The 14,662-nt window shown below is 31.6% G+C and overlaps 2 protein-coding genes across 5 annotated transcripts in view; one reads left to right on the top strand and one right to left on the bottom strand.

Moving 5' to 3' along the window:
- Positions 1 to 14,662, bottom strand: part of pros (homeobox protein prospero) — a 237,481-nt gene that overhangs the window by 97,873 nt on the left and 124,946 nt on the right. The gene's annotated exons all lie outside the window — the stretch shown is intronic.
- LOC140442507 (solute carrier family 25 protein Shawn-like) lies at positions 11,764 to 12,638 on the top strand. The gene is given in 2 exon segments (XM_072533574.1): positions 11,764 to 11,989; positions 11,992 to 12,638. Coding segments are annotated over 2 exon segments (783 nt in total). The 5' UTR covers positions 11,764 to 11,853.

Raw genomic sequence — 14,662 nt, 5'->3', positions numbered from 1 at the left:
GAAGTGAGAGATCAAGTACAAAAAGCAAATAGACGACAGGATGCCTTAATAACATTATATGGCGGAACAGACACATTAACACTGAGATAAAGTCAAGAATTTATAAAGCCAGGGGAAGACCAAAAAAAAAAAGAATGGAATAATCATATAAGCAGAATGGAGGAAAACCGTGTCGTCAAAATAGCAAGAGATAAGTCACCAATCGGCAGAAGAAGTATCAGAAGACCGCGCAAAAGATGGAGTGACAACCTTTCATAGAGGTATTAATCCGCCAATGAACAAGCAGAATTACTCATAAAAAGGAAGAAGAAGAAGAAAAATAAGACTAGAGACGCTAAAGAAAGATAAAGAGGACAAAGCCAACAAAGTATACCGATCTACATACAAGACCAAAAAGAACTCAAAGAAACCATTCTTAATTTTATGAGGAATTTATGCGATAATACATTTAAGATAGCACCATGGATCATTAAAACATTACTGAAGATTTTAAAGATGAAAGATGTCACAAGAGAACCAAACAAGTACAAAATAGACATCGCTACCATACAATAAGTAAGGTGGGAAAAAGCAGCAGAAATATCCAAGAAATAATATACATTGCTGTACAGCGGGGAAAAAAAAAACAAGGAGATAATGGAATGGAATTTAACATAAATAAAAAATTGTCAAATAATATAACAAAATTTAACTCCATAACCGGAAGGATGGCCTCCCTGAGGTTACAACTGAAAAATAAGTCTATGATAATAATAAATATAAAATGGGAGAGATCTACAAAATATATGGAAATAGGTATATAAATTAAAAAAGAGTTAAAAATTATATCGCTATTATTATGCCTAAAACATATTTAATTTTGGACTTATTTTTAAACATTGAATATACTTTAAAACATCTGAAAATCCTTTTGAATTGCAACCCCAAGCCAAAATCCCACTTTCAATATTCATTAAAAACTATGAGCATATAAAACGTAATGATATTTCACGAACAAGCCCAGGATCTTCATATTTCAGAAGTTCTGCATTTATAAGATTTTCTGTTTAAAATTCACCGCATATTATGAATAAATTTCGCCTAAGAATGCTGCATTTCCCTTAGAACTCGACTGCTGAAAAGAATCTCTAAAGTGCAATACATCTTTGCATCACATAGTTAAGACTGGAAGGGTTGTGAGTGGTCTTGAGGGGCAGCGGGAGGTGCGGTATCTGGAGTGGAAAATGTGATTTCTTCATATACCGCTTCGGCGCAGAAAAAATTTAAATTGCCGACCTTCGCTGTACGGGGATCAACCGATAAATATAATTTGCTAATATTTTGATATTATTGTGTTTTTTTTTTTCTAAAATGATAATAATTAAGACATATTAAATAGTGAAACACATAAATAGATTTTAGAAAGGGGACAACCATATGCAAATGGATTAAAAAATTTAATGAACTTATAAAAACTTTTATAAATTATCATTGTTATAAATATAAAAACAATATAGAAATGTATTAGTTGAATCCATTGGGATGCGCTACGTCAAAAGTGAAAACTTTCTTGCTCTGGGTAGAGTGTTACTCAGTATAGAGTTCCCCGCATTGTATCAGACTGGCAGGAAATCGTACATTGTCGACCAAAAAAATCTTTACAGAAATGAAGTCTTGTAGAATAGTGTCATTAACCATATCTGCTATAATTTTTTTCTGTTTCTGTTATTTTTTCTTCTACTTTCTTGACTTGGTTTGGATAATTAGACCACTGCTCTTTAGGTACTCGTTCGTAAGCTTCTTTTATCAACCGTTCTACCGTTTTTTCTTTAAATCGACTTTGTTTGAAGCCACATACATTTTCACTTGACTCCACACCATCTCAATCAGTTTCAGCTCGCAATGGTAAGACGGCAGTCTCAAAATCTAATAGAAGCCATATTTTCAGCCAATTGTTTCATTTTTGTACTTGTCGTACTCGTCTCTAAATGCGGCCGCAGTATCCAATAACTCACTTTTAAGGTAATCTTCTTCGGAAAAAATGTTCTTTTCGATTAGCCAATCCTTTATTTGCCTTTTGCTTCACAATTTTTTTGTCAAATCAAATTTGCGGGAGTGGTATGACGCGTTATCCAAAACGACAACGTTTCTTTGTCTTTCGGCAAGTTTGTCTTCTCAAAGCATTCTTTATATAGATCCCTGTCCATTTCGTCGTAGTAATCAGTGGTTCCCTTCTTGGCCAAGAAAGTTAATTTGGCCCATGCCACAAAACCAGTTTCGCCTCCAGCATGAAGAAGAACAAACCGATGACCTCTTTGGGTTGGAGCTTTTATCCCAGTAGAGAGCCTCTGCTCTGGAAAGTATCTTATCTTGGTGTGCATCTATGATTTATTTTCTTCAAAGGTCATTCAACAAACTTGCAACGCTACCAGCTCACTTTCATTTAAAGTCAATTTTTCAAATGGTATTTGTTCCTTTTGTTCTTTTACTTATTATTTATTGGGGTTTGAATCTCGTAAGGTATTCCTAGCATTCAGAGTTCTATTGGTCTTTATCTTTTACTTATTTTGTTTAATAATTCTTTTGGCAGCGTTAAAATACGTGCATTAAAGATAACTACTGATAATATATACTTCTTATTTGGTATTATTTTTTAAAGTTTATACTAATTTTGTTGACGGCAGCTCGGGAAAGAAATGCAGATGATCTATTCCATCCCCTCAGGTTTCTAAGCAATGGCGTTTTTCTTCGACCTGGCCTTCTTCTTCCGTCTATCTTGCCTTGTATTCTATTCCAAAAGTCTAAACGTATTCTCGTCTAAAATATTACAGCTTACGACTTTTAACTGTTGTGATCACTTCCGTAACTTTTCCCATCTGCTGCAAAATAACCTGGTTACGAAATCTTTTTACCCAACTTATTCGGAGGATTCTCCGATTTACCAAGATTTTAAAGGCTTTCAGTTTTCTGAGAAGCGTATCCGTTAAAGTCCATCCTTCTACACCATATCAAAGAATGAAGAAATCTTGCTTATCTAATTTGGACTCTATAAGTAATATTGTGTCCACATATAATATTCTTTATCTTAAAAAAATGTTGCTCTGGACTTCTCTATACGTAATCTTATCTCTTTGCTCATGTCCCAGTTCTTATTTAGATTACAACCAAGGTAAGTGATATTGTTGGTTTTTTTCAGAGGTTTTCTATAAGCTGTTACTACTTCTGGTTATATTGGCGTTTTACTGTTATTGCAGCAAATAAAAAAAGTGGATAAATTGGCAAAGAAAGCTGTTACTGGCGAGCAAACTGAAATAATGACAATTCCATTCAGTGATATCCAGCTCAATAGTAAACAGCACCGTGTAAAAAATTGGCAACAAATCTGGAATTCTACTACGGCTAAGCTTAAAAATGGTAAAACTAGGATTGGCACTAAACTGCAATTTCCAGATAATAGAAGGCAACAGGTGATTATAAACCGATTAAGAATTGATAAGAATATTGATTGAATGCCCTCTTCATTCCTACGAAAGAGCCATCAACAACATACCACAAGGAGCAAATAAACTTCCTTAAAACTCAAATTCCTTAAGGAAATATGTTTATTACATAAAATTTAATAGTTATATATTGTATTATTTTGTAATTTATAAATTATTATTTGTAATTAGTATATTTTGTTACTGTAAAATCTGTAAAACCCGCTAATAACCTTTAATGGTTGATGCGGCAATTCTAAATAAAAAAAACAGCTTAGTGAAACGAAGTGTAATTAAAATTTGGCCTTTTATACGGTAAGTACTAATATAATTTAAAAAGCTATGTTAAGGTGTGGTATTAGAAATAATAAATTAGAAATTAATTTAGAATTAACTCAAAAATATATGTTTATCATTCTTCTAGAATATAAGCTCGTCGTGTCGTATTTCTTAAAATTATCTACTTTTTAATCCTCCCCCGTAAGCATGTCGACTACCGAACTGGTCAGATGTAAATACGGCGATGTATTTAGTGTCTTGTGGAGCTTTTAATCATATCTCCTCGAATAATTCAGTGAATGCGGGATGAACGGTTACAAGGTTTTTCAGCAAAGGCAAAGCTCTAACAAGATGCAGGAAAAGGATTCAGTTTTATTTCAGCGTCAGCTCTTATATTTTTCAATTCTTAAGAAATTTACTTCATTTTTATTACGACCCGCAGGTACTTAGTATAAATTTAATGGACCGTCGAGATTTTTCCAAGAGGTGGAAAAACCACGAAAGCTGTTAAATTCAATGAAACATTTTAAGTATTTGTTTAAATGCAAGAAATACTAGGTTTATTCTAACGATTTGTGGAGATTTTTTTGTTTTCTAAAAAAAAATATAATTTTATGAAAGTATAAAACGTCAAATCTAAGCAATTTACGACAGAACTATAGAATAGCGGCCTGTAAAAATATTAAGCAGTAAAATAATGGTAAATATTGGAAATTGGAAAATGTTAACACGAGTGAAAAAGACAGATGCAACGTGATCTATTTACATTTACTATCTTCACTAACAATCAAAAGAAAAAAGAGATGAACAGAGTATTGCCAAATCAAAAAAAAAGGTTATCTTATAAAAAAAATATCCTCAAATCAGAGAGACTAAACTATCATAGAAATTAACAAAGTCAATAGGAAGAATAGAACTTCCCTGACGGTTTGAGACTGATATTGGTCGAGAAGTTCTGATCTACGACGTGTGTCAATAGCTAATGAGTCTAACCAAATAAGCACTCGAAGATCAACAGAAAACATGACATAGGGGCTGCAGCAAATAAATGTCATTAACCGTAGATATGATAACAAACACACTTGGATATACACACAAGCACAAACACAAAATAGACACATACACATATTCACATCATGTATCTTCCCTCTATCTACCGCTGCTCTGAAGAGTTCTATTGAACCGCATTTAAACCAGTCCCTTAAATTGTTTAACCATGCCACTTTTCTTCTTTCAACACTCATTCTTCCTCTTATCTTTATAGTTTTAACTGAGTATTCAACACAAACTTCACATATATGGTCCTTCGAACTTCGTCCTTCTCTCGCAGTGCAAGGGGCATGGGCCCAACCCAAACAAGATGCACATTGATACTACAATTCTGTGTTTTCCCAAATTATCCACAAATCAGACAGATGGTTTCTGGATCCACATCGTCTAAGCTATTGTAGCAGATAACTTCTTCTCATTTCTCTCTTTTCCCTTTAAGTCAGCTTCTTCGAGAATATTCTTCATCGGTGTGTATGTCAGGATTTTTGATCGTTTCCTGGTACACGTCCTAGTTATTTTTAAGATTGTTTGGACTTTTGGTAGTGGTAATAAATCCGAAGAAGAAACATTGGCTTTTGATACTCCAGAAATTGGATCTTTTTCAGAATTTACTTGTGGGATTGCCCCTGAATTAATGTTGCCATTTTCATTAATAACATGATCTTCCAGTTGCTCGGTATTGGGTGCGTTATGTTTTTCTAATTCATTTTCTACGACTGGTAGAAACTGTAGATTTTCATCATGATCCTCATCATGATGTTCATCTTTAAATTTATCTGGATCAAAAGGATAAATACCAGCAGATCTAAAGCCAGCAATCGGTTTCTTCATTGTAACAACTTTTAGATAGGCTTTGTTAAAAATCTCATCTAATTGAAAGTTAGTTATTCTCTGATGTGGATGTGCGGTGAGATATAATTTACATTCTTTTTAATAGGTTCCTAAGGAAGCTTTTCTCCTTATGTCATAGTCCCATCTTAAATTTGGACGCGTTCTTGGTCTTTTGACGCCCCTTGGATACCACAGTGTAATTCTAGTGGAACACTATATACATATATATATATATATATATATATATATATATATATATATATATATATATATATATATATATAGATAAATAAAAAATATCGAAACTTTCTTTTCTAATGTCGCATGCCAATAAGAATATTTGAAATTATTTTTTTATATTATTATAGATTAGTGAGAAGAAATAGGGCGTTATTGTTAAATCTTACGTGCATTGTATCTACGTAAAGATAAAACAAACCCTTAAGGATGTGTACCTTCAAGGGAGAATGATCGCCGTGAGATACATCCAAATTCCTAACCACCATGTCTCCTAGAAACACATCGGATAGGGTTTCCTTCCTTCCGTAGTCCGTACCGACATCCACTTTAGAACATGAGCGATTTATATTGTAATTTGCATAACTTCACGTACATTCAGAAATCTCTCTTGACCAGATATTTACTTCCGTATTTTGGATTCGTTTTTTTAAATGTCGGTCGTATAATCTGAATAAGTCAAAATCTAGCATATGCAATTTTTCATATATATATATATATATTTATATATATATATATATATATATATATATATATATATATATATATATATATATAGTATATTTGAAGAATAAGCTGGAGTAAATTCTCAGAAAAAAAAACTAAATTGTTAAGCATATTTTAGTACGTGTGCTTTTCGTACAACGTCAATATTTTAGCTTATTTTACGTTGGGTTTGACTATTTAGATAGAAATTTTTCCATGTCACATGGACTATCGTAAAATTTAAATACCTGCTATTGTTAGAACTGTGTAGGCTAGGGTTTTTTCAGCTGGTCACAGACGTACTTTAAGGGTATTACATTATTTGTTTCGGTTTGTTAGATATTTAAACCATTTTCAAAGCATATTATATTTATATAAATCTGTTTATTTTAGTAACGTTATTTATGGTTATTTTTGTCGTTATGATAATGACCCATTAAATAACAAGAAATAAAGAAACTATTAAAATACACAGGTATTTAGTTAATGGTCTTTTGATAGATTAGATAGAAAAAGTCGATTAGCGAAAGATGGTTTCTGATAAATGTGAACGCTATCTTAAATAGTATAAATTTCGATTTTGTTTGGAAAACCAATGATTAATAAAATGGTTAATGGTCTTTAAATAGTCATTCATTAATATCAGAAAATTTTTGTTTAGTCGATTATAAGCGAGTGAAGAGATCTGACACAGTTGTTTTTTGCAAGAGTGAATAGTGAGTTTATAGAATATGGAATTAACGTGTGATTATACACCAGTTAAAAAATTAAAGTTGAATCATTTATCACTTAACGAAAAGAATGTTATCCTTAACGTCTACAATTATTTTAAGCAACACAATCCTTCCAATACTGTTGATAGTATAGTTGAAATTTCGTCTAAAGTAATGGGATATTCAAAATCAACTGTATATAACATTTTAAAAGAGGAAAAATCAGCTGGTATAACGCCACCCAAACCGAGACCAGGAAGACCAAAATTGTCGAAAGTGAATGTGGATGAATTCTTCAAAAATGCAATTCGTAGAATGGTCCACTCATTTTTTTTTAACAAACAAATACCAACTTTAGATAAAGTTTTACAAGCCATTACCGACGATCCCGATTTACCCACAATAAGTAGAGACCAACTTTGGAAAGTTTTGCATGAGTTAAACTTTAAGTATGAAAAAGTGGGCAGACAGTCATTGCTTATCGATTCCGAAGAAATCGTGTGTTGGAGACGAGACTACCTCAGAAAAATAAAAAAAATGAGGACAGAAAATAAGAACATTTATTATTTAGATGAAACGTGGGTTAATGAAGGTCATACTGTAGGGAGAGTTTGGAAAGACAAAACTATAAAAACATGTCGACAAGCATTTCTGGAAGGATATTCACCTGGTTTCAAGGAACCAACAGGTAAAGGTCGACGATTAATTGTTACCCATATAGGTAGTATGAATGGATTTCTTAAGGAGGGTTTACTTTTGTTTGAATCAAAAAAGACCTGTGATTATCACGAAGAGATGAACGGAGACGTGTTTGAAGAATATTTCGAACAGATGATTGAATTCATACCTAAAAATTCAGTTATTGTGATGGACAATGCAAGTTACCACTCTAGATTAGTTGAACGTTTACCAACTACTCAATGGAGGAAAGATGAAATTGCAATGTGGTTAACTTCTAAGAATTTAATCTTTGACGATACAATGACAAAAGCAGAATTATTAGAGCTTGCTAAAATTAATAAACAAAATTATAAAAAATATGTCATTGAGGAAATAGCCAAAAAACGAGGAATTGAAATACTTCGCCTACCACCGTATCATTGCGAGCTAAATCCGATTGAATTAGTATGGGCCGAAGTTAAAAGTAATGTTGCTCGAAATAATACAACTTTTAAATTGTCAGATGTTACTATTCTTTTTCATAAATCAATATCCGAAGTAACGACTGAACATTGGCAAAAATGTATTAATCACGTTATGGATATTGAGAAAAATATGTGGAAGCTTGATCATATAATAGATAGCAGTATAGAACCTATAATAATTCATCCCGGATCGGATAACACTTCGTCTGAAACAGAATATGAGGAAGCTTAACTTTAAACTGTAGCTCAGAAGTTTATTTTACATTTGAACTAATTGCCGACAACTTCATTGTTTATTTTTTATTTATTTTTTATTGCTAATATAATTTTCATTCTTATTTCCAATATTATTAGTATTAAGAATATTATTATTTATTAATAGGAATATATAAAAATTTACAGTTTTTCTGTATGTATTTTATGTTTCAGTATAATTTATTGTATTTTATTATTTTATATTAACTGTATGTTTCACAAATAATAGAATTTTTATTCTTTTTATGTATATCTTTTTATTTTAAACCAGTATTGGATTGGATTACTTTGTTCTAAATATCCAAATAAATTTAAGGCAAACTTTTCTTTTAAGATTACGTTTTAGTTAGAAGATGTGCACGCCTATGTATTTCGAGGTGCGAAGATTAGTATTCTGAGAATTTACTCCAGCTTATTCTTCAAATATACTTATACATATATATATATATATATATATATATATATATATATATATATATATATATATATATATATATATGCATTTAAAATTCAAAATTTGGTGAATAAAAAAAAGGATACTTTCTACTTTATCCTTCATGAAATACGTTTTATATATATAGTTAGTTAATTGGACATAAAGAAAATTACAAAAATATATGTATATAAGAAATAATATATATATATATATATATATATATATATATATAAATATATATATATATATATATATATATAAATATATATATATATATATATATATATATATATATATATATATATATATATATATAAAAAACAGAATATTTTCCAATATGAAAGCCAAATAGTTCAAGACTAGAAGCTTATTCACTACTTTTTAGATGTTTTTGCCATTGAGTCTCACATTTTGTTTAATATTATTACTGTAACACAGATCATAAACCTTCTTGGATGTTAATAAAGAAAGAAAACATAAATTAGTCAAAAGGTGGAGAGAGTAAACGGGTCGTGAGGATATCGTGTATCGTCCGACTCCATAACCTTCTATCTCTAGTCATTTCTATTACATCGTTCATAGGTCTTCCGCCACTTTCTGTGAGCTGGTCAATCGATCTTGTTGGAGATCTTTCTCGTAGTCTTTGGTGGCAAGTGGCATTCAGTGGCATCTATCTTTCTTTTTTCTAATTGTCTTACTGTTCAAGATTCGCATCTATATGTCAGTTCTAGATATATTAAGGAGTTGACCAATCTCATCTTTAGAGTCTTTCAAACATTGGGGTCTTTTAGTATGTTGCTGATCTTCCCCACAACGATCTTGGCTAGACTATATCGACGTTTTGTTTTTTCCTGGGGTATCCCTGTGTTTGTGATCAATAGTCTTAGATATAAGTTAGAGTTCATAATAATCCAGTACCATGATTTTTGTCTTTGATATATCTAACTCCAGACCAACTTTAACCAACCGTTTGAGATTAATCAGGTCTGGAGGGCTGTAGTGTCTGCAAATCACAGCCCTTTCCCATTCTTGCCCTCTTCCCATTATTCAGATGCTTTTTTTATGTCTTCTCCATATTGATTAAATAGTGGATGTAGTATACATCCTTGCCTGGTACTTTATTCTGGGTGACACTTATTGAAAGTGTGTCAAGCATTTTTACTGATCCCGTGGTACGCTTGTATCACTCATAAGTGAAATCAGCTCATGTGATACTCCCACTTTTTTAATACTAGTCATTATCAGTCATATCAGCCCACTTTGTCGAACGCCTTGCGATAATCTATGAAGCAGATGTAAAACTTAATATTAAATTATTTTGAGTCTCAATTATCTGTCTTATATTCATATGGTGTCGAGTCAATTAACACTTATTATGATTCTTTAAAAAATCCCTAATCAGCGCAACATATATTTCATGTTTTACGCCAAAAAATATTACGACTTGGCTGTCGTCGCGTCGCTTGCTTGTTGTGACTTTCTGAAGTAGGGAGTTAGGGAGTGTAGTAATGTTAAAACGTATTAGTATTGTAGATTAGTTGAGTTTGTAACACTAAAGGATAATGAAATAAATTTTTGTTAAGCCATTTGTGTATTTTAAAATGAAAGTAATTTTTCTTTAGTTCAAATTTATTGTGACATAAGTGACAAAAAAGACGTTTCGGTATATATTAGAACCATAAACAAAAATTAGTATTTAATAAATGTATTGCCATAGCCTTTGTCTACAATTTTCCGTACAGCATATGATTGCACTTAATTTCCCACTGGCGCTAATGAGCTGAGACAGACAACACATGTATTTTCGTTAACAAAGCCTTTATATTATAAAAAGATATGTCAGCTATTGTAGTAAGCAGGTATACCACTTACGTATTTAGACATCTTTCATAAGTAGCGAACATATGAATGCGTAGCCCACATACTCGTTCAAAACGTAACAATTATTCGTTGAATGGAACCTCTATTCTTTCCTGCATCCATCAGGATGCCGCTGGGCCAAGATACGCCGTATTCAGATTGAAAACTTGAGCTTTGGCTAAGAAATGAGTTGGCGTTGTCTCTGAAACACAAACGTTGTTTTGCTATTGTTTCGCACTTCAGAAGGCTTTTGTCGTTCGGTCGATTTTCAGCTCGCGAATCGAATCAAAAAGATTATTCTGTGCTCTCTTTGGGTTGTGGGTTTGGTTGTGTTTAGGTCAAAGAATTATAAAGATATGTTTCGAAATAAATATTGTTTTAAAATTACAGATATACAAACTAAATAATATATTGATAATGAAATGACTAAAGGAACTGGATAAAAAAAGTATAACTTTGAAATAAGTATTTTTATTTAAAGCAAACTTATTTAAATAAGTGTTTACCACTCATACATGTAAAATTAAACTGAAGATAAGCAATTATCTCCGACAGAATGGCAATACTTTTTGGAAGTCTTTGGAAGAAAAATTGTGATATTTTCATAAATAAGTTATAGACAATTTCAATTATTCTTTCATTTTTGGTTCAATTGTTGGTTACTTTGCGAAATCATTTTCATTTAAAGTTTCGAGATATTTATATTTATATACATGTAAAAAAAGAAATATAAAAAAAAACAAAAAAAAAATGTAAAACAAAATTATTACAAAAGATGACCAAAACAAAATAAAAAATATATATACATATTACATACAATATCAAAAAGTAATATAAGGAAATAAAAAAAAATAAATAATAAATAAAAATAAAAATAAAAAAAAATAAAATAAAAATAAAAATTAAACCTTACATTTAGTACTAACTCAAACTGTGATTGTTGTTCTGTGACTACAAATTACAAAATAGTCTGGTCAATTGGCTATGCCAAGGCCATAAAAAAAATCCAATCCTAATCGAAAGTAGTTTGAAGTTTAGGGATACAATGTTTTTGCAAAAAAATTGGTGTTCTTGTTAACTAAGTCTATGCCTGACATAGAAAAATGTCCAAAAAGGATACCACTTCCGAAGTTTCCATAAGTATCGATTATGATGATGCTGCTTATAGAATATCTCCATTACAACAGGCAGCAGCCTCAAGTACAGGAGCCCTGATTACTTCGTTATTCGTGACCCCATTATAGTTGTAAAAATCCGATTGCAGTCCCAACAAAAGATATCACAGAGCCAGTCAAAATGTTTTTTGTATTGTAATGGTTTAATGGACCATTTTTGTAGCTGCAGTCCAGATGATCCTAATAGTAGATGGTTGCAACGACCTGGACATTTTAATGGAACAATTGATGCGTTTATCAAAATTAGCAGGACAGAAGGCATTTCTTCACTATGGAGTGGTTTAAGCCCCACACTAGTCTTAGCAATACCTGCCAATATAGTATATTTTGTGACTTATGAACAATTAAAGAATCATCTTAAAGATGGCCATAGGGATAAATTGTTAAAAATAGGCCAAATACCAAGTAAGCAAACGCCACTGTGGATACCTTTATTATCTGGTGCATTTGCTAGGGTAATATCAGTGTCACTAGTAAGCCCTTTGGAATTGTTTAGGACCAAAATGCAATCACAGAAGCTTAGTTATTACGAGACGAATCTTGCTGTAAAAACATTGATAAAACAAGATGGGCTTAGAGGGCTTTGGAAAGAAATATTCCCAACGTTATATAGAGATGTGCCATTTTCAGCTATTTATTGGATGAATTATGAAAGTATCAAATCTCTAATGGGTGTAACAGATAGTCACAAGATAATACATAGCCATAGATAATCAACAAGATAAAGATAGTAACAGATAGATACAAAAAAAATACATGTGATTGAAGCAATTTTTTTTTATATATTTGCAATTTATTTTTTTATTTTAAGTGTATATCATTTTTGATACACTGACCTAGCGTAAGATTTTTAAGAAGTTTCGTGCAACGGCATTGTGTATCAAAAACGATACACACTTTGTTTTTAACATATTTTAATTTCTTTTCAGATTCTGACCGTCCAAATTCTTTGTTTAGAATATTAACCATTCTATAAAAAACAGTGTTCACCTGTAAAGATAAACAATTGAATAAAAACAGTGCTGGAAAGCAAAACAACAATCCTACGAACAAATTATAGTTGTGCTTTTACTGGATTTAATAGGCTTTGGTTAAAATGTATTGATCAAAAATATTACCGTGGCTTTGAACTTTGTTTAGGTTCAAGAAACGATATCAAAACCGATAACAGTGATCAACGGAATCAGACGTAAACTTCCACAAAGCGACATCATTCTGCACCATAACCTAATCTGGATGGCCAAAATGCTCAACTGCGGAATAAAGATGATCAGATATACCCAGAAACTAAATGGGTAAAACAAGAGAAATAAAATATGTCTTCGCACATGCCCACTCACGATGACTATCCGGCTATTGAAGTTAAAGTACCGTGTTCCGGTATCAAATAAATTTATGCAGGAACTTCATGCCGACCCCATAGAGTACTTTGAATTATTTGTGAGTCCTCACATTATACCGAAGATATACTGTCAAGAAAACACGTTCTTTCTTAGCTCATATTGGTTTGATGGGTTTGGTGAAGCTGCCTCCTACACTAGTTATATTAGGAAATTGGCTCAGGTCATAATATTATGCTCTACATATAAAAATTTAAGAAAGTGTGTGCTTTTAGGAGATACAACAGATTAAATACAACGAACCATGTGTATCTTTTTCGATACACAGCGTTGAGGACAGTGTGTATCTAAAAGGGTACACCGGCGCTGAGGGTGTTAACTAAATGGAGAGATAATGCACCCTTGCCGTACCCTTCGTTTAATTTTCCGATTTATCCGAATGTGTGTTATTTATTTTTATGTACGCTGTGGTTATAATTTATAATACAAGTTTACTATTATTTTTATCTATTTGCTTTTGTTTCAAAATTTTCATAAGGTGGTAGTGCCTCATTTTGTCAAACGCCTCTTCATAATCTATAAAGCAGGCATAAACATCCTTACTTACGGCCAAACAGCGATGAGTTAAATATAACCTTGAGAACCAATCAACAATAACCGAAGTTGGAGAAGCTTATTGACTTTTGAAACAACGAAACCAAGGAAAAAACAATTCAAAGAAATATGACACTAATAGTAACGTAACTTTATCAAATGTAACAACAGAAACATAGTGAAATATTTTTCAGGAATTAGACTTCGTTTGGAAGAAGAACGATAGAAAATCGTGCTTATAGAATAAGAAGAAATATTATCTTAAAAATATTATCTAATGTTTACATATTTTTGCTAACGCAATTAAATATTCCAATGATATGGAAGATATTTATACATTAGTTGTCTGGGGGTAATGAGATCTATACTAATCTGTAAGTACTACAAAGTTACCGCATACATGAAAAAATTAAATTTTCTTTTTTTGTATATCTAATAGTTAATTTGCTAATTGCTTATATTACAAGATTACTTAAAAGTATTTAAATAAACCAATTTACTTTGTAATAAATCTAATGACCACTTAAAAGTTATTTTAATTTTAAAGTAACAAAAAATAATAATTTTATATTTCCCCAATACTTCTAAAGCTTTTGAATTATTTCCGCAATGTTTTACTCTTTCGTTTCCGTGCCGGGGTAATTAATTTTTAAATCCCTGCATTTCGAGTTTTAAGGGCTGGCAACCCTTTCTCAATCCGCGAATGCAAATCCTTTTCCTCCTAAGAAATGCATGGTAATGAATGCAGTGCTGACTTAAAAGACAAAGTCCATTGATTCGGCTCCTCGCGGAAGGGAACATAA

This window comes from Diabrotica undecimpunctata, chromosome 5 (assembly GCF_040954645.1).
Source record: "Diabrotica undecimpunctata isolate CICGRU chromosome 5, icDiaUnde3, whole genome shotgun sequence".
Lineage (NCBI taxonomy): Eukaryota > Metazoa > Arthropoda > Insecta > Coleoptera > Chrysomelidae > Diabrotica > Diabrotica undecimpunctata.
The sequence above is the reverse complement of the archived record's forward strand: the minus strand, read 5'-3'. Positions and strand labels throughout refer to the sequence as shown.